The 17,951-nt window shown below is 32.8% G+C and overlaps 3 protein-coding genes across 7 annotated transcripts; 2 read left to right on the forward strand and 1 right to left on the reverse strand.

Annotated features, from left to right (window-relative positions):
* Positions 1-3,283: 3,283 nt before the first annotated feature.
* Positions 3,284-7,638, reverse strand: RAD51D (DNA repair RAD51-like protein). 3 transcript variants are annotated; one of them, XM_088506794.1, is made up of 11 exons: positions 7,476-7,638; positions 7,300-7,379; positions 7,092-7,207; positions 6,697-6,778; positions 6,334-6,468; positions 6,127-6,240; positions 5,947-6,037; positions 5,499-5,569; positions 5,028-5,177; positions 4,715-4,804; positions 3,284-4,533 (listed from the first exon to the last, which is right to left on the reverse strand). In XM_088506794.1, the coding sequence occupies exons 1-10, from the start codon at positions 7,561-7,563 to the stop codon at positions 4,757-4,759; spliced, it is 975 nt and encodes a 324-aa protein (XP_088362920.1). In that variant the 5' UTR covers positions 7,564-7,638; the 3' UTR covers positions 3,284-4,533; positions 4,715-4,756. The 3 variants fall into 3 exon arrangements, with proteins under 3 accessions (XP_088362920.1, XP_088362921.1, XP_088362919.1); XM_088506795.1 differs by lacking the exon at positions 4,715-4,804; XM_088506793.1 differs by lacking the exon at positions 3,284-4,533 and having other exon boundaries at positions 4,715-5,177.
* On the forward strand, positions 3,293-4,614 carry LOC107629143 (dirigent protein 25-like). Its single transcript, XM_016331848.3, has one exon. The coding sequence runs from the start codon at positions 3,558-3,560 to the stop codon at positions 4,488-4,490; it is 933 nt and encodes a 310-aa protein (XP_016187334.1). The 5' UTR covers positions 3,293-3,557; the 3' UTR covers positions 4,491-4,614.
* Positions 7,639-8,500: 862 nt separating the features above from the next.
* LOC107629141 (sequence-specific DNA binding transcription factor ATNDX) lies at positions 8,501-17,919 on the forward strand. Of its 3 annotated transcripts, none has more exons than XM_016331845.3 (20): positions 8,501-8,748; positions 8,841-8,970; positions 11,033-11,116; positions 11,295-11,337; positions 11,447-11,572; positions 11,655-11,813; positions 12,236-12,319; positions 12,405-12,533; positions 12,981-13,199; positions 13,526-13,651; positions 13,925-14,020; positions 14,461-14,619; positions 14,916-15,195; positions 15,304-15,429; positions 15,522-15,591; positions 15,881-15,941; positions 16,031-16,141; positions 16,392-16,913; positions 16,998-17,032; positions 17,152-17,919. In XM_016331845.3, exons 3-20 carry the CDS (start codon positions 11,088-11,090, stop codon positions 17,669-17,671), a joined length of 2,895 nt encoding a protein of 964 aa, XP_016187331.1. In that variant the 5' UTR covers positions 8,501-8,748; positions 8,841-8,970; positions 11,033-11,087; the 3' UTR covers positions 17,672-17,919. The 3 variants fall into 3 exon arrangements, with proteins under 3 accessions (XP_016187331.1, XP_016187332.1, XP_016187333.1); XM_016331846.3 differs by having other exon boundaries at positions 8,523-8,748; positions 8,845-8,970; XM_016331847.3 differs by lacking the exon at positions 8,841-8,970 and having other exon boundaries at positions 8,595-8,748.
* The last annotated feature ends 32 nt before the right edge of the window (positions 17,920-17,951 follow it).

Raw genomic sequence — 17,951 nt, forward strand, 5'->3', positions numbered from 1 at the left:
TAGATTGTGTTTTGATTGATGAATTTGTTGAATAATAGAAACCATAATATATAATGGAGAAAGAGTAGGGAGGTGAAATTTGCTTTTTGGTTAAGGAGAAGTATAGGTAACCAATAAGATTTTTGAATAATGTGTAAACAATGTGAATTAACAGAGTTAAAAGAGTAAATTTAATTAGTAATATTAAATTAGGATGTAGTGTATTTTCATTTGATTTGTGGTTGTTCATATTGTTTAAAATAGTCATTGTTTACCTACCACTCCCCATTGGTTAATTATGATTTTGGTCTTTAAATATTAATTAGAAAATTATTTTTGTTTTTAATCTTTTTTTGTATAAAAAATTGTCTCTAAAATTTAACTTGGTTTTAAAATCGTCCTATCTTAGAAACTAAAATTGTACGAAAATAGCGGCGAAAATAAAGATAGAAGTAGATCGTAAACAATTTTTTTTCTTCTTTTCTTTTTTTCATTCTTCTTCTTCCTTTCTTTTTTCACAGGAGTAAAAACATTTTTTTTATATTTTATAATTATTTTATTATGGATAATTTAATTTAAAATTTTAATATTTAAATAAAAAAATTATTTTAAAAACAAAAAAATTTTCAATCCATACCTTAAAAAGCAAAATCTTACCTAACCTTTTGCCTTTGTACCTACCCTTGTTGGTATATCATACGTTAAGCCTATTTATAGAATGCATGGTTAACGTATATCATAGGTTAATAAGCCTGTATATAGAATGCATGGTCATCTAATTAATTAACATGGGGCTTTAATAGTCCACTTACTTGACTTGATATATAGATGGGACGTATATAATTATATATAGTTATATACCATTATTAATACGTTGAATTTTTTTGTTTCTTTGATTGGCAAAAATTTAGGTAATGTAATCACGCACACACAAATAATGAATAAGCAAGAGTGGTTAAAATATGAGAAATAGTAATTTAACGAATAATTCTAATTAACCATATATCATGTGCCAACCTTTAGGTAGCATTTGGTAGAGAGATAGAGACTGAAAGACTGAGACTAAGAGACAGAGACCGAAATAAATCTCAATATTGTATTTGGTACAAAGTGAGAGACAGAAATTGAAATAAGAATGAAGTTCTAATTTAATTTGTACAAAAGATAAAATTATAATTAATTAATTGAAATAGAGTATTTTAAGTATAAAATGTTATTAAAGTTTTAGCTTTTGTCTTTAAAAATTTCAGTCTCATATGTCTCTACTTTTTGGAGGTATTAAAATACTAAAATTTTTGAGATAGAGATAGAAATTTTAGTACCCATCTCTGAGTCAACAAACATAATACTGAGTCTCGCTCAATCTCCTAATTTCTGTCTCAATACCTCAAAACAAACGAATTTTATAACTAGATTTTGATGTGATCAAACACTAATACTTTATTTAACTCTTCATTTTTTTTATCATCAAATTGAAATAAATAAATTTTGGTAATCCAAAGATCAGAACTCTTAAAATATTAATGAAATAGCAGATCTAGATGGTAGTAAACAAAGAATATTTTCCGTGTAGGTTAATGTTTGGCAGGTTTCTCATCAATGACTGGAAGTTGAAAATCCGCTAGGTTTCTATTTTGAAAATATATTATAAAGAGAAAGTATAAATTATCTTATAAATTAATTTTAAATTAATTTTGAAGTAAATAAAATATCTTTTTGAGTAATTTTGAAAAAGATAAAGTATACTATATGACTTTTTAATATTTTCTCAAAAATAATGTTTTAAGATTAATTTTAAAAAACTAAAATATCTTCTTGGTTTAAAGTTATTTAATTATGTTAGGAATAAAAATTTAAGATACTAAAAATTTCCTTTTAGTATTAATTTTTTAAATGACTAAAATATTCTTATAATTCATCATTTTAAAATACTAAAAATTTATTTTTGACACGTCAATTCAAAATCATTTGCATTATCTTTTATATACTTAAAACTAATATAATATATTTATTCAAATATACACAAATAAAGGTTATTTAGTTATATGTTTATTAATATCTGATTTCGGTTAAATTTGATATCGATAATATTCATTTTATATTATTATTATTATGATTCATTTTATGTTATTATGATTAAATATTACTTAGGTTTACACTTTTGCTCTAAGGTGGAGTCGTTCGCTATAAGTGTGCGTCATCTATGATCTATCAAAGGACAAGTCATATTACTTAGATTTACATTCACATTATGTTACTACTAGTAGGGGTGTTCGCGGTACGGTTTGGATCGATTTTGACTTTTGAGTTAGAAATTCATCCGATCCGAACACTAATGTTACTTGCGGTGCAGTTTGGATTGGATGATTTAAAAAAAAAATTCGATCTGATCCAATCTAATTTTAAGCGGTTTGGATTGGATTGGATTTGCAGTTTTGTAAATTAAAAAAATTAAATACATATAACAAGTCTCAACATCAAATTTCAAATAATCAACAATGACATAACAAGTCTCAATAATATCTTAAAAAGTTAATGATAACATAACAATAAAAAAAATTATAGGTTAGTTAAAATAAATAAATAAATAACATTTTGAATATAAAATATTTATTAAATAATAATAATACATGAATAATATAAAAATATATAACAAATTGAACATGTTATAAATATAATTGTAAATAAAATAGTAAAATAATAATATTATAGCACATTGTGCGGTTTGGATTAGATTGGATCGGTTATGAAAAGTAGATCCGAAATCCGATCCACCGGTTTGCAAAAAATAGAATCCAATCAAATCCAAATTAGTACGGTTTTAATTGATTTTCGGTTTAAATTGAATCGAATGAGCGGTTTAATTTGGATCGGTTTGAATTTGAACATCCTAACTACTAGTACTCTTTGCTAGTTTAAAGCATCACTTCTCACTTTTCATGTGTATTTTAACGCTAAGAACCTGCTTAGAGTATTTTCATTCCCGATTATCAACAAAAGGCTTAAAGAAAGCTCATTCAGTAATCATGGGGCATATCTAATTTACGAGATTAATTATATTAATTTCAGCTGCAATATGAAATATAATGTATAGAAACAACCCCTTTGAAGTTCAAAGAGGTTGATGATATATGTGTATGTTGATATCCAAATTTGTATCATGAAGTTTGAAGAACATATGTAAATAATGTTACTATATAAATCAAATAGGAAGTTAAAGGTTGTTTTCAAAGTAGTCATATTAAATGATTTCCAATACATTTTGCCTTAGCGTTATGTTCAATAACGAATTTCCTATGACACATTGTTTATATATCTCTAAGTTTGCTAATTGTATTGTATTATAGTAATGGAATATACGTGCAGTTTAGTTCTAACTGCTACAACAAAAATTGAGAATGAGCTCAGTGCAATCATCAACCACTCCTCTCATCAACTCCACCATTTTTGTTACGTGCAACTGTGTGAGAATACAAGTCTTTTGAGTATTTATACCCTTCGTGTTCATGACCCTTTATCTCATCTCATCAAAGCATAACAACAAAATATAACTATCAGAGCAAATATTCGTTCCAGTAATGGCAAAGCTTGAATCTCTTTCTATGAATGCCACAATCCTGTTGCTGGCAAGCATAGTCATTGCATTCACCACTTCAACTACATCAACCAGAATCCTTATTGCTGATGATGGGGTAGGAACACCATCCACTGCACCACAAGAGCCTGATTCTGCTGTGTCCCCTGTTGCGCCATTGGTGACACCTTCACCTGTTGCAGGAGCAGCGGCAGCAGCAGCGGCCACCCCTACTGCTCTTGATGATCATCACCCCACAATCTCCTTCTTCATGCATGAAATCCTTGGGGGCTCAAACCCCTCTGCGAGAGCTGTCACCGGAGTTGTAACCAACCCTGCACTCAATGCTCAGGTTGCCTTTGCGAAGCCTAACGGTGCAAACCTTCCCCTGAATGCTGGTGTCCCACAGAACAACAACAACGCTGGACTCCTTAACAACAACAATCTCCCTTTCCTCACAGGCCTCGGCGGAACCACAGCCAGTGTCTTCAACAACAATGGAAATAATGGTAACAATAACGGGGTTGGTTTCTCGGTGGGAAATGTCAATCAGCTCCCTGAAGGAATGACACTGGAGAAGCTGATGTTTGGGACAATGACCGTGTTCGATGATGAACTAACCGAGGGGGAAGAGTTGGGGTCAGGTTTAGTGGGGAAAGCACAGGGATTCTATGTGGCAAGTTCAGTTGATGGGACCAGCCAGGTAATGGCTTTCACTGCAAAGTTTGAGGAGAATGGATATGCAGATAGCATCAGTTTCTTTGGTGTGCACCAAACACAGGTCTCAGAGTCACAACTTGCAATCATTGGAGGCACGGGAAAGTACGTTAACGCTCAGGGATTTGCTATTATTAAGACTTTCCCTGTCAATGGTCAGCAACATAATACTGATGGAGTTGAGACTCTGGTGCAGCTCACAGCTTATCTTGCATATTAGGGTCTCTTACATGCAATGAAGTGATATGTGATTATTGTATTTTCTGCAATGAAAGTGGATATGTCATTTATGTGAGCATATATACTGTATGTTTGTAATACTAAACAAGAACGTTGTTTTAGAATTTTAGTGTGCTGCAAACGACAACTTAAGTCTAAAGATATGGACACTTATTTCCTTAATAGAACTGATTCTGAATTCTGATAAAGTATGAAAGAACTCACAGATACAGCGAAGTAAGGAGTTCTAATCTTGAATAAGATGTATTAGCAGTCACAAATACATAGTACACACTTAGCAGCCCTGTCAGAAGCCTGAAACATAACTCCATAAAATAATAATAAACAAACTCCTACAATATTAGTGAGAAGGAAAAGAAGAATTAAACCCATTGCAGTCCCAATGAATATGGAATGGGGTAACTATTAATAAAAAGGTTCTCTTAACTAGTAACCTAAAGAAGCATTAGCAATAAAAGGAAAGTTTTAAACCTTTTTTTTTTCCAAATACAAACCATAATGCATGCCTCAAACATACCACAGATGGATGTTTCAGTGTTGATACGTTGCAAACATTGCTACCATATTCACGAGAAAGCAAGAGCCGTATATGTGGAACACTCTTCCAACTCTCTCCAAGTGCTGGTTTGGACGTACCGCCTTCTCCAGCCACCATATGATTTGTTACCTTCAATATTTAAATAAGAATGAGACCAGTCATGAATCAACCCTTGTCTAGTTGTTTATTTTCCTGCCCCAATAAATCTTGTAGGCAAGTTTACTTGTTTAGCAAATAAGATAATATCTATGTCACCAGCACTTTTGAGACAATTATATGAGTTCATACCAAAACTACAAGTACCATTTATAAAATGAATAATAAGAACGGAAAAAAAAAAAAACATTTGTATAATAGTATTATAATAGTTTAGTTGTTTTACTTATATAGGCTGGAAAGAATACCAATTACACGAGGGAAAAAGGGAACAGAACGAAAGCAAAGGCTAACCAGTACTGCAATATTATGCTCATCTGCTAACTTCTTCAGTAAATACCCAGCAGATATCATCAAAGCATGTCCTGAAATGGCCCATAATAAGTAAGACAACAAAAGCTTTATGATTATGAATTTTATTACCATAAAAGTAGGACTCTATGAATTGAAGAAAGAAATGAAAAGCATTAACACGTTAGGGAGCCGGTCATATAAAAGAAAATCAGAAATTTTTGCAGAATGTGTTACCATATCCATATGATCAGAAATGTGGGTAGTCTTGCAAGCTACCTAATTTTTTGCTGTTTCATATTTTCAACACAAGAAAAATAGTAGTTCAACTTGAACTATGATAGACAGGAGAAAATAAAGGGGTAAATATAAAGAAAGAAAATAGGTACATGTTGTCATCATTCAAAGTAAGCATATGAAGATAATTTGCATGCTGATATGTAGTGAGTACCTTGAGGACCACTGCCCCCAAGGATGGGGGTGATCAGTGAAGAGATTGAATCAACAATAAGCAATTGAACGCGACGATCTGGTTCAACAATCTGTGCCGATATACAGTAGGCATTTATTTGATAGAAAAATACTAGACCAACCAACTAATTCAAGCAAGAAATTTCCTGTCAATGAGTACCTTAGATTTCAAATTTATCTTCAGTTGCTGCAACACATCAAACATTTGATAGATGTCAAACACTGAGTAGCATATTATCCTCTCCATTACTTTCTGCAGAGGTCCTGGTTCAGCCTGACAAACAAACAACTTAAAACACTTTTTTACGGCCACTCAACAAACACAGAGTGGTAAACAATATAACAAAAAGTCTGGAACTATGGAGACCTGATTGCCAATGACATAACCAGAGGTCTGACCAACCAAATGTGCAATATGCTGAGGTGAAAAGGAGTTGCCTGTATCAAAGTATATAACTGAACCACCATTCTTTGCAACTGTTGAAGCAGATGTTAGGCAAGCCTAAAAGAAGAACCGAACAAATATATCATGAAATAGAAGATGGCAATTTATATTATTATATCAACCAAATAAGAGATGATGCAGCATCATTATGTGGATGCCAATAACAATAAGAATATGAGTGCTAGTAGAAGGATCATGTACATAGACAAGGTAAACCACCTTATTTATAATTTCATTCTTAATATACCCGAGCTATAATTTTTAGGACAACAATGTAGCTTTTACCTGTGTCTTACCAGAAGAGGATGGACCAACAAGTTCAGTTAATTGTCCTGCACGTAAGCCTCCTCCAAGCAAAGCATCTATCCTGAATTAACAGACTTAAATACTGAGGGGTGCTAATTTCAACCAACCGTTGCACCAAACTAGAAACCAAATATAATATCAATCCTATAAGAACATATTTAGTTGAAATGAAAATCAGAAGGAAATGTTCCTAGATGAGTTCTATGTGTCAAAATAGACATGAAGTTCATCCATGAAAAATTTTCATCAGATTTTTTATACCTTAACCAAATACACTTACATCTCACTAAAATTCCAGCATTGCTAACACCAGGCATAATCATAAGCATAACATAAAATCAAAGTAACCTAGAGACTGAAGTGAAAGTAAGTACCCTTTGAATCCAGTGGGCAAAAGACGCTTATTGCATTCAGCATCTTCCAAGAGCTGCAACCCGTTCATCAATGGTGGCAGCTGAGTATCAATCACTGACAGGAGCTGATCAATTCCCTACACATTACAAAATAATTAAAAAAAAATTAATTTTATCAATTCAATAACAGATTTTATTTTCATTTTTATTTGTTAAAAAGAAGATAAACCTGCTTGAAGGTGATTGATGAGGAGTGATTATCTGCGGAAGCGATTAATGAATGGAGATCGTAGAGGAGGAAATCTTCAACTGAAAATCAAAGTGGAAGATTGAGTAAGCAAGCAAGCAAGTGAGTGCATTTGAGAAATAAAAAAGTGAAATTTGGGGGAAGGAAGTGAAGAGTACGGGAGAAAATGGCGTGAGAAGCACAAAAGCTTTGAAAGTGAGAATCAATGAGAGGATACTCTTTCTCCATACTCTTCAATGGCGCCATAATTTTCTCGATCGCCAACACCTTCAATCATAGGAGGGGTTAATTTCATCGTGTAATTTAGGTAGTTGATCAATTAAATATAAAAAAATTGAATTTTAATCTTCTAAAATTTTAATTTTACTTTAAAAAATAAAATATGATCTCTTATCATTTATTTCATAGATAGAACAAAGAATAAATATAAAAAAAAACTATTTAAGAATAAAAGATCACATTTTAATCTCTAAAATAAAATTTAAACTTTAGAGGATCCAAATCTAAAAAAATTGTGAAAGACTAATCTATTAGGTTTTTTACACAACAAATTTTGGAAAAAAAAATAATAATAAAAAATTAATAAAAATAATAAAAATAAAAAATAAATTATATTTTTATTAATAATTACGTCTTTAAACAATATAAAATATATTAATTTAATATCTTAAAATATAATATCTTTGTCTATAATTTTATATCTCTTATTTATATCTTATGTTTATACTTTATACTCAACTTATTGATTGAAATTTAAAATTTACTCGTAATTTATTTAGAAAAGACAATAATAGTAGTATAGTATAAATACCATAGCTAAATTTAAATATCACTAAATTTATTATTTAATTATTTATTTTTATTTTATAATATTATTTTACTTTAATTTTATTGTTGATATTAAGAAGATGTATTTCCTCAAATATTTTTTCTCTAATCTATTTTTTTAGATTTTTGTCGCATTGCTAATAAAAAATAAAAAATATTATATTTTGTTTAAAAAATATTTAATTTTAATATATTATTAATGTAAATAATTTGTATTGTATTAAATTATATAATATTAAATTAGTAAGATATATTTTTTTTATATTAACCACGCGGATAATTATTTAACAAAATCGACATGACATTTTTCAATGCATCAAAATTAAAGTTTTTAAAAAACTGCCCAAATACCCACACCCACCCACGGCCACAGGTTCGAACCGAGTCTTAGCGCGACGACCCAAGGAATTAAAACAAAGGGGAAAATAAAATAAAATAAAAATAAAGAGTGAGGGTGAATCTGAGCGAGAGGTGCGAGCGAGCAGAGAAGAACACGACAGTGGTTTCCCTGCTTCCTTCTCCAATTTTAAATTTTCAGACTCCTTTTTTTTTTTCCCTTACTGGCCTTTTCTTCTCAGTTCATTATTCACCCTCCAGGTTCAGGTTCGTAATTCCCTATGCTTGTACTCTATCTTCTATCTTGCGTTTTTGTTTTCTTAAGATAAAAAAAATCATTGTAAACGTTATTTGTTTAGTTAGGAATCATCTTCCCCTTCGCACTTCGGAAGTGCTCGATTTTTTTATGGTCAACTGTGAATTCATCGAATTCAGTTGAACTTCAACTGGAATTGGTTCTGCGTAATTTCCAACCTCATGATGATGCTGGTAATTTAGTTAATTAATAGCAGCTTATGTCTTTATTTATAAATTTTTCTTTTTAAGATTCGGACCAAATTATTATTTTAGCCAGGCGTGGCACATGCATAAGAGTAATGGATTTTAGTGTTGTTGAAGAGATGAGTGAATTCATAGTTTAAAATTTGAGCTTAATAAATTCGTTGAGCATAATAGATCGCTTTAAAGTAAAGCAAACCATGATAATAACTGATAATAACTTATTGAACTAAAGGAACTTGATGTGGATTGAGTTCAAGGCAAGAAAAATTATATGAGCTTGGTTTCTCGCTTAGCTGAACCTTCCTTGCATCAGCTCCTTCGTTTCCAACCTTATATTATTACTTATTTCATGAGTAGAGATATGACTATGACAATTTGTATGGTATTGCAACATGATGAGGTTGCACTTAGTTGAAATGGAATTTGAGTTTGAGTTTTGCTTGGGAGCATTTAATGGAGGAATAGGAGTTATGCATTTATAAAACATTGTACATGGAGATTTTTATCCTTGGACTTGCTATGAGATGAAACTTTGCGACTTCTCTTTCGTGATGACTGCTGCGTACATGGATTATTTCAATTAGTGTCTTTGATAGATATGGAGTGGACAGGGATTAAGGTGAACTCATTTATGTCATTTTCTTCCCTGTACTTTTTCTGTTGATTTTAACTGCTTAGTTAAAGAGGGGCATCTTATCTATTTTTTTGTTTCAATTAAATTTCTTCTTTTATTAAAGAAGAAGGAGAAAATTATTTGCTATTAATACTTACTATAATAAGGAATTGAGTTGCAAGTAAAGCTTTTGACACGATAGATTATTTAAAAAGACATTAAAGTAAATGTAAGTCATATACTAAAAATTCTTAGGTATGGCTTAATGGAAATTAGTGTTCTGGCACACGGAAAGGAGTATAGGAAAATTGGCAAGCAAGGACATGTTTACTTGTTGCAGATACCAAAGAATAGAGTGAAGCCCATGTTTTGTCAACTATAGATGGTTCTTTAATTGTTTTAGGATTATTTTCCTTTTTTTTAAGGGAAAGAAGAGCTTGTATTATTTGCTTGGTTATTTTCCATCATTAGGTTTGCGGAAGCCAAACCATGGTTATTATATGGGTGGCGAATTAATAAATATAAGTAAGAGTTATTTCATTTTGTACAATCTTTTTATTTGAAAGGAAAAGAAGAATAAGTATTCTCATTATTTGCTTGGTTAGGAAATCTAGAGAGGACACCAATCAGATGCATGGCCCTCGGGTCTGTTTCACTAGAAATAAAAATATAAAATAAATATATGACTGCTTACTCTGCAGAAACTGTATTCTACATGGATGATGATTAAATTCATGGGCACCATATATAACTAGTATCTCAGAGGGAGAAAGATGGCAGCAGCGCCCTGCTGAATCTTATTATTGGCAAAAAATTTTGTTATTATAAAATATTTTTCTAATTTCTCCTCCCACTAGATGATACCACTATGGTGACTTGCTCAAATTTACAATAACCTTACATAAATTCAGAAAAGTTAAAAATGAGTGGAGTAAAAAAAATTTATAGTAACCTTACATTAACCAGGAAAGTGTCATGGGAAGGTATATTTTGCTGGCTCCTTCTTGAAGGAGTGGTAATGATTTGACACAAAATGTCCATAATATATCTGTAGTCTTCTTAAATACACATATCACTGTATGTAACGAGATCGGAATTTGGTACAAGTACATGTGTTTAGTGATATTAGTATCTATTGAAGTGGGTACAGATGTTAAACCTTGACACAACCCCTCTGCCCCCCCCCCCCCTCTCTTTTGCCCTAAAAAAAAACTTTTTGTGGGACTTTATAGAGAGAGGGTCATGAAGTGAAGAGCTGAATTCTGTGATTAAAAGCCATGTAGTAGTGGATCAGTAAATCTTTTCTTTTAGAGAATTAGTTGAAACTTTGTAAAGTGCGTAGTAGTTTTAAGGCGTTGTTTTCTTAAGCAATATTTAGGCAAGTCATGTTTCATGCTCCAAAATGCTATAAGTTTGAAGCTTAATCTTCAATTTCAGGACAACAAGAAGTGTGTATCTGCAGTCTTCTAGAAGGGAAGATATTTTTGTGCCAATGGCTGTACAAGATAATGCAATTAAAAGGTGCTCAAATGCTTGTGGTTTGAACTCATGTTTTCCATTTGAAATAATGGCTTTGAGATAAACGAGTTACCTCTTGTTACGAAGTTAATGTTTGTAATTCTCTTATGCTTGTGCTATAAACCTGTGTGTACATTATTTAAATTCATTTTGCTAACATACCCTTATAATGATTTTCAAGAATGAGGATTGATAAGGAAGAACCATCTCGGAGTAATGCACAGGCAAGTGTCAACTATTTAAATATTACTTGGACCATTATACTCTCTTTAGCTTCCAATCAACCTTTTCAGTGGCTGGAAAATGAATTGTTCTATTTATTTGCTCGAACAGGCAATAAACTTGATATCGGCAGTGAAAGAATTGCATGAGCTTCACTCTCAGGATCTATATAAATTTTTAAGGGATGCAGAGAGCTTTACTATTCATTACCCTACCAAAAAAGGATTGCTGCTTAAGGTTGTCTCTTGCTCAACATTTGATTTATATTATTTTTTATTAAATATAAGGTTTATTTTTGTCTAACTGTGTTTCTCTACAGATTGATATGGACAAGCTTGCAAGTTCTCTTCCATTGCACCTAACTGCAGTGCTAATCTCATCTAGCAGAGATAAAGCCATGTTTAGATACGTGTTATGTGGTATTCGTCTGTTGCATTCCTTGTGTGATTTAGCCCCCCGACTTCCTAAACTTGATCAGGTTACACCCTTATATACTCTTGTAATTCATAAAGGATTTTAAGTACATATACTGTGTACCTAGCAATTGGCTTTGTGTTAGGATACCCTATCTATGACATAAAGTGTGAGTGTAAATTCAATTCTAGGTTCTAGAATTGAGTTGTGAGCTAGCTAATGTGGAACTGGTCCTAATCTAAATGGAGTCATAATATCTTTTCATTTTCTCCTTACGAGTCTAAACAATATGTTCTATATGTTGACCACATGAGACATATAAATATAGCTTTAGCAGAGTTAATATCTACTCTTCTATTCATAATGCTTCTTCACTGAAAGATGATTGTGGTACCCAATTTATATTGCAAGTAATATCACCCTAAGTACTAAGTACTAATCCTTTGATTGTTGAATTTGATTTCTGTTTTTGGAATATCATTGCAGATTTTCCTTGATGATATCAGAGTGTTGGAACAACTAATTGATTTAGTTTTCTACACACTTATTGTTCTTAGTGGCTACAGACAGGTTTTCTTCAGTTCTTATTTCTGCTGTCTAATCTTTTCTATTCATCTATTGTCAATCTTTATTGAGATTTGTGTTTGTACTACAGGAAGGCCATGCTTTTAGTCATATGTTCCTTTTGCATTCAACTCTTGTAGCATGCAACTTACATCTACTAACAGGGTTTATATCGCCACAATCACAAGACATTGTTCATGTATTGCTTGCACACCCAAAGGTACAATATCACTTCCATCATATGTTTTAGTTGTTCGGATTAAAATTGCTATTCCGTTAGTGTCCATTGGACACATGTTTAAACGGGGATTAATATAATTTGTAACCGATTTTTAGAACCTTTTTTTTCCCTGCAAATACTGAAAAATGGTTTTTTTACTAAGTCTCAGATATATCCAAACAGAACTTCTGTTCAGAACAATTTAAAAAATGATTTTGGTATCAAAACTCAACAATTTCTTCCTAAACTCACAATACTTAATGGCAATTTAAGTAGCATTTATTTCAATCCACTTTTTCATGCATCTAGAACCATTTGCCAGTCAGTTATATTCTATTTTGTATAAAATATTAAAATCTCTATTTCTCATGATATCTTATAAAATTCAAATTAATTTTTTGGTCAATACATTTAGGTTATGGTTAATTAGGAACCCTTTTGTGACAGGTTGACATATTTATGGATGCGGCTTTTGGATCAGTTCGCATGATTGTTAGATATCTTGAGGTTACACTGATAGCTATCTATAAACACTTTTCCGAGGAGTCAAATCTAACAGCTGAACAAGCAGTTTATCATCTCTGTCAGCAGTGTGAGGCTTCTCTGCAATTTCTCCAGTCCTTGTGCCAACAGAAATTGTTTAAGGAGCGCCTGCTTAAAAATAAGGTTTTTACAAACTAGACTTAAATTTACTAATTTAGATTAACACTTAAAGAGCTGGTGATTTGTCCTTAAATTTATGTAATGAAATTTGGAATGACGTACCGCTCTTCCTAATACTGTCTGTTACTTTGTTTAATGCTAAGCAATCTACAAACTAAAGTTAAATGGGGAGATGTTGGAGTTTACGGCGCAAAAGACTTCATTTTACAAACTTGCTACTTGAGACGTAGCTACACGAAAGATGCTTGATGTCATTATGCTGATTAATGGAATGAATTACACATTGTTTTATACGTACATATATGAAATGCATGTGTTTTCCATTTCAGGAACTATGTAGAAGGGGCAGCATTCTTTTTCTGGCTCGATCCATCTTGAAGTTAAACGTTCAACCATCCTTTACATCTCGGATTGTGGCTGCCATTTCGAGGCTAAAAGCTAAAGTACTATCTATTGTGAGTCCAGTGGCAAAATCTGTCATAGATCCCTGCTTTTGAATATAATCTACATAATTTCTGCATACTAGAGGGTGAGCATTGGCACAAAAGAACCTTCATGCTTGGTTAGAGTCATGTAAACAGCCTGTTGTCATGTGGATAAGGCTGTTTAAAGTTGACCACACCTGTTGTAGGCCTTGTGCAATGGCAACCTCCTCCTCCTTCTTCTGCTGCTTCTTCAATTTTTGCATACTTTTTATTAATAATAATGTCACAATTTTCTTTATGCAGCTGTTGAGCTTGTGTGAAGCAGAAAACCTTTCTTTTCTTGATGAAGTTGCCAGCTCGTCACATTGTTTAGATTTGGCTAAATCAATTGCATCCGAGGTTGTTTTCCAATTGATTTCTTATAATGCAAACCTGTTGAAGATATATGGATCCAAATTGTTTGTGCAATTGCTGATTACTGTTGGATCAAATTCAACTTATTGCCTGAAACTAATGAATTTGGATTATATCAACGTTTTTGGAATTCTACCTCTCCCATCAAATATAATATAATATGAGGGTGTGTTGCTCATAGTCCAAGGTTGGATCTGAGTGTTGTACAAATAAAATACCTAGGATTATTAAGTAGAAGTATGATTTCTTCAGAAAATCTTTAAATTGATATTCGTGCTATGACAGTCTTCAGAATTTTTGCCTTTAACAATTCAAACTTTTGTATGTTAGACCTACCTGTCTTGAACATTGCCTTTCTTATGCATTAACCATGTGCATGTATTTCCTTTCAGGATCTTGCTGTTAATATTGCTCTCATAATGTAGGTTTTTGATTTGTTGAAGAATGCTTTTGGAAGAGATCCTAGGCATCCCACTAATACCGACAGAAGTTACCCAATGGGGTTTTTACAACTCAATGCAATGCGTCTGGCTGACATTTTATCTGATGATTCAAACTTCCGGTCTTACATGACAGCTTGTTTCGTAAGTTACCATTATCAGTTTTTCCCCACCATCTAATAGCACTTTCTTTAATGTAGAATTCACTTCCATTACAAGGCTGAGATAATCTGAGATAATCTATTAGGGTGGTGACTTCTGTTTTATTGTAAAGTTGCTCACAAATATTCATGAGAAAGTGACCAACTCTTAAGGGAAATTTGCCACTTTGTTGTAGTTAACATGTATAATTTATATTTTTTGCATTTTCTTTGATTTTTGTCAAATTTGCTTCTGCTTATGGAGTTTGATTATGTTCTTTTTGTGTGATTTCGTTCCAGACTAAAGTTCTTACAGCAATAATTTCACTCTCCCATGGAGATTTTTTATCTTGTTGGTGTTCTTCTAATCTCCCTGGGACAGAAGAGGATGCAACTCTTGAATATGATATATATGCCTCAGTTGGATGGATTCTGGATCTGAGTAATCAGCATCAAACAATTTTGGGATTGAACCTAATCCATAACAGCATGCCTTGTGCTTCTTATGCACATCATAGGACATCATTATTTGTCAAAGTCATTGCAAACCTTCATTGTTTTGTACCCAACATATGTGAAGGTCGGTTCTTTGCCAATGTTCTGCATATTTTAGTATAATTTTGTCTTATCTATGCACAGCTACTTACATCATTCATCTTTTTCTTTTTCTTTTTTTAACTCTAAACAGAACAGGAGAGGAACCTTTTTGTTCTCAAGGTCCAAGAATGCTTGCAAATGGATCTATCTGGCCTTCTTCCTGGGTTTTCTTTAACTTCTGGTTCTCGTAAAGCTGCAGCTGTTAACAGGAATCTCCGTAATGATTATTCTGAAATACTTTTCTTGGAATTATTATTATTATGAGCAATACTGTGCTGCTTTCTCACTAGTAACTTTTCTTTTTCATAGGCTCATTATTAAGTCATGCAGAATCTTTGGTTCCAAACTTTTTAAATGAGGAGGATCTTCATCTTCTAAGGTCACTTTCTCCCTTGCTTAATTCTATTTTTATGTTGATATATTAGCTTTGTATAGGATGACTCATGCATGTCAGATTGTCAGGGAAGTAGATATCCGGGGACAAAATAGCAAAATCCAATTCTTATTTTCTTTCAACAATATATATTCAGTTCATTTTTTTCTCCTTAACTAAATAAAAAATGGTTGTAAAATTTTAAATAATTGCATAAGAAGGGTTACAGCTTTGTTTTTGTGGTTTGTGTGTGCACGCGCACGCTCAAAGATTATATATTTTAAATTGTTCACAGGGTGTTCATTGGCGAACTACAATCCCTAACTACTACTCCTCTTGGAGGAAATCAGGGTCAGGTAAGTCTCTATCTACTAATATGTGCTATTAATATTGTTTGTTTCTGATATATTAATACCTTTTCTTCTATTATGCTGGAGAAATTCAGGATAGCAAAATTGAGGGTTCACTATCTTGGGATAAGTTTGTTCAGGATAGCAAAACTGAGGAGTCATTATCTTGGAATAAGTTTCCTAAACACAACAACGATCGTTATCAGGTATGGGCAAGGTTTTTTTTTTCCCTTAAACACCCAACTGCACTTTGTGATGACTCTTATAGCTACTTGTTTTTAGAATATTCATGATTTATTGTGCTGAAGAAAATGCAGATAAAATTAATCGTAATTTAGAAATAGGCAATTCCTTTAAATGTAGTCAATTCTAAATTCTCAACTTGGATTATGTACTTGCACCATTTAGCTTGTCATCAACACAATGAATTTAACAGTGAAGTTTGATTTCCTGTAGGATGCTCTGAGTACTGGGGGAGGCTCATCACCTTTACTAAAAGAACGTGCTAAACTTAACAAGAGTGGTAACCTGAAGGAGGGAGTGTCAGAGAATTCTGCATTCCCAGGCATAGACCAGCAGAATAACAGAGATGAAAACACAAATCAAAGTGATAACTTGACTAGGCAAAATCAAGAAGATAAAGCTACATCTGGGAAAAGTGTATCAGGTGCAAGAGATGTGGATAAGGATGCTCAGAATGCTGAAACGAGTGGTTCAGATTCTAGTTCTGCCAAAAGAAAGAATACTGTTGTTCATATGGATAGCGAACACTCAAAATCAATTGAGCCTCATAAAAAAGTTGGGGTTGGAGAAAGCGCAGAGGATGAAAAGGTTGAAACTGTACAGAGGAGAAAACGAAAGCGAACTATAATGAATGATAAACAGGTGATGTTGATTGAGAGGGCACTCTTGGATGAGCCTGATATGCAGCGAAATGCTGCTTCACTTCAATCATGGGCTGATAAATTAAGTCTTCATGTATGTGAGATGCAGCAAAATTAATTATTAGTATTTTTTTAACACATTTTTCTTCTCTAACATTTCCTGCATTATGTTTTCCAGGGTTCTGAGGTTTCATCTTCTCAGCTTAAAAATTGGTGAGGCATAGCTCAATATATTTGTTTTAGAGATTAGAATTTATTTGCATTTTCTGGGATATTGATAAAATTATTTTTACGTATTGATTTATCATGGAATTTCATGGTTATAATATCAGGTTGAACAATCGAAAAGCTAGGCTAGCCCGCACAGCTAAGGATGTCAAAGCAGCAGATGGAGACAATCAAGTCGTGGACAAGCAAAGAGGGTCGATGCTGGGGACCCATGATTTGCCCGACAATCATGGGGATGCATCCAATGCCGGAAGAGATCTTCTAACTCTTGCAAGAATAGCTTCCGGTGATAATTCTGAGCCTTCACTAGCCGAAGCTGCCGAAAGTGGTCATCCAGAATCTGTCCGCTGCAATGTGGGTCAGTATGTTGTGCTTGTAGATGCGCGAGGAGATGAGATTGGCAAAGGAAAGGTAGTTCAGGTGCGTGGTAAATGGAATGGAAAGAGTTTGGATGAATTACAAACTTATGTTGTGGATATTAGTGAGCTTAAAGCTGAAAAAGGGTTGCGGCTTCCATATCCATCAGAAGCAACAGGCACCACATTTGCAGATGCTGAAACAAAGTTAGGCGCCATGAAAGTGTTATGGAATTCACGCAGAATTTTTCCAGAGCGCACTGAATGAGAATGAGTTCAATTCAGTGACTGATCTTTTGCTTCTAGCTTTAAGTTTGTGCACATGACCTTGTATGAATTTGCTAATGTAAGAGGGTAGGGTTTAAATGGTAAAATTGTTAGCAAGGAAGGGTAGTTTACTAATGTCAAGATGAGAATGATCATCAGTCTTGTACAAGTTTATCAAAAGCTTCGTTGCAATTGACAATGTGCAGAATAACAGTAGGATTTTGATATTTGAATTTATTACTTTCCAAATTAGGAATTAGTATGTTACCATTTTTTTTAAC

The sequence above is a fragment of the Arachis ipaensis genome, chromosome B3 (genome assembly GCF_059453495.1).
Source record: "Arachis ipaensis isolate K30076 ecotype BB chromosome B3, ASM5945349v1, whole genome shotgun sequence".
In the NCBI taxonomy this organism is placed as follows: domain Eukaryota; kingdom Viridiplantae; phylum Streptophyta; class Magnoliopsida; order Fabales; family Fabaceae; genus Arachis; species Arachis ipaensis.

What these genes read in the sequence shown, in the direction of transcription:
- LOC107629143 (XM_016331848.3), top strand. Translation starts at nt 3,558, where the DNA reads ATGGCAAAGCTTGAATCTCTTTCTATGAATGCCACAATCCTGTTGCTG.
- RAD51D (XM_088506793.1), bottom strand. Translation starts at nt 7,563, where the DNA reads ATGGCGCCATTGAAGAGTATGGAGAAAGAGTATCCTCTCATTGATTCT. An exon ending in TTGCCCACTGGATTCAAAGG is followed by an intron (nt 6,779 to 7,091) that starts GTACTTACTTTC and finishes CTGTTAATTCAG; the next exon opens with GATAGATGCTTTGCTTGGAG. An exon ending in TGGGGGCAGTGGTCCTCAAG is followed by an intron (nt 5,570 to 5,946) that starts GTACTCACTACA and finishes GGGCCATTTCAG; the next exon opens with GACATGCTTTGATGATATCT.
- LOC107629141 (XM_016331845.3), top strand. Translation starts at nt 11,088, where the DNA reads ATGGCTGTACAAGATAATGCAATTAAAAG. An exon ending in AAGCTAAAGTACTATCTATT is followed by an intron (nt 13,652 to 13,924) that starts GTGAGTCCAGTG and finishes TTCTTTATGCAG; the next exon opens with CTGTTGAGCTTGTGTGAAGC. An exon ending in CTAAATCAATTGCATCCGAG is followed by an intron (nt 14,021 to 14,460) that starts GTTGTTTTCCAA and finishes CTCATAATGTAG; the next exon opens with GTTTTTGATTTGTTGAAGAA.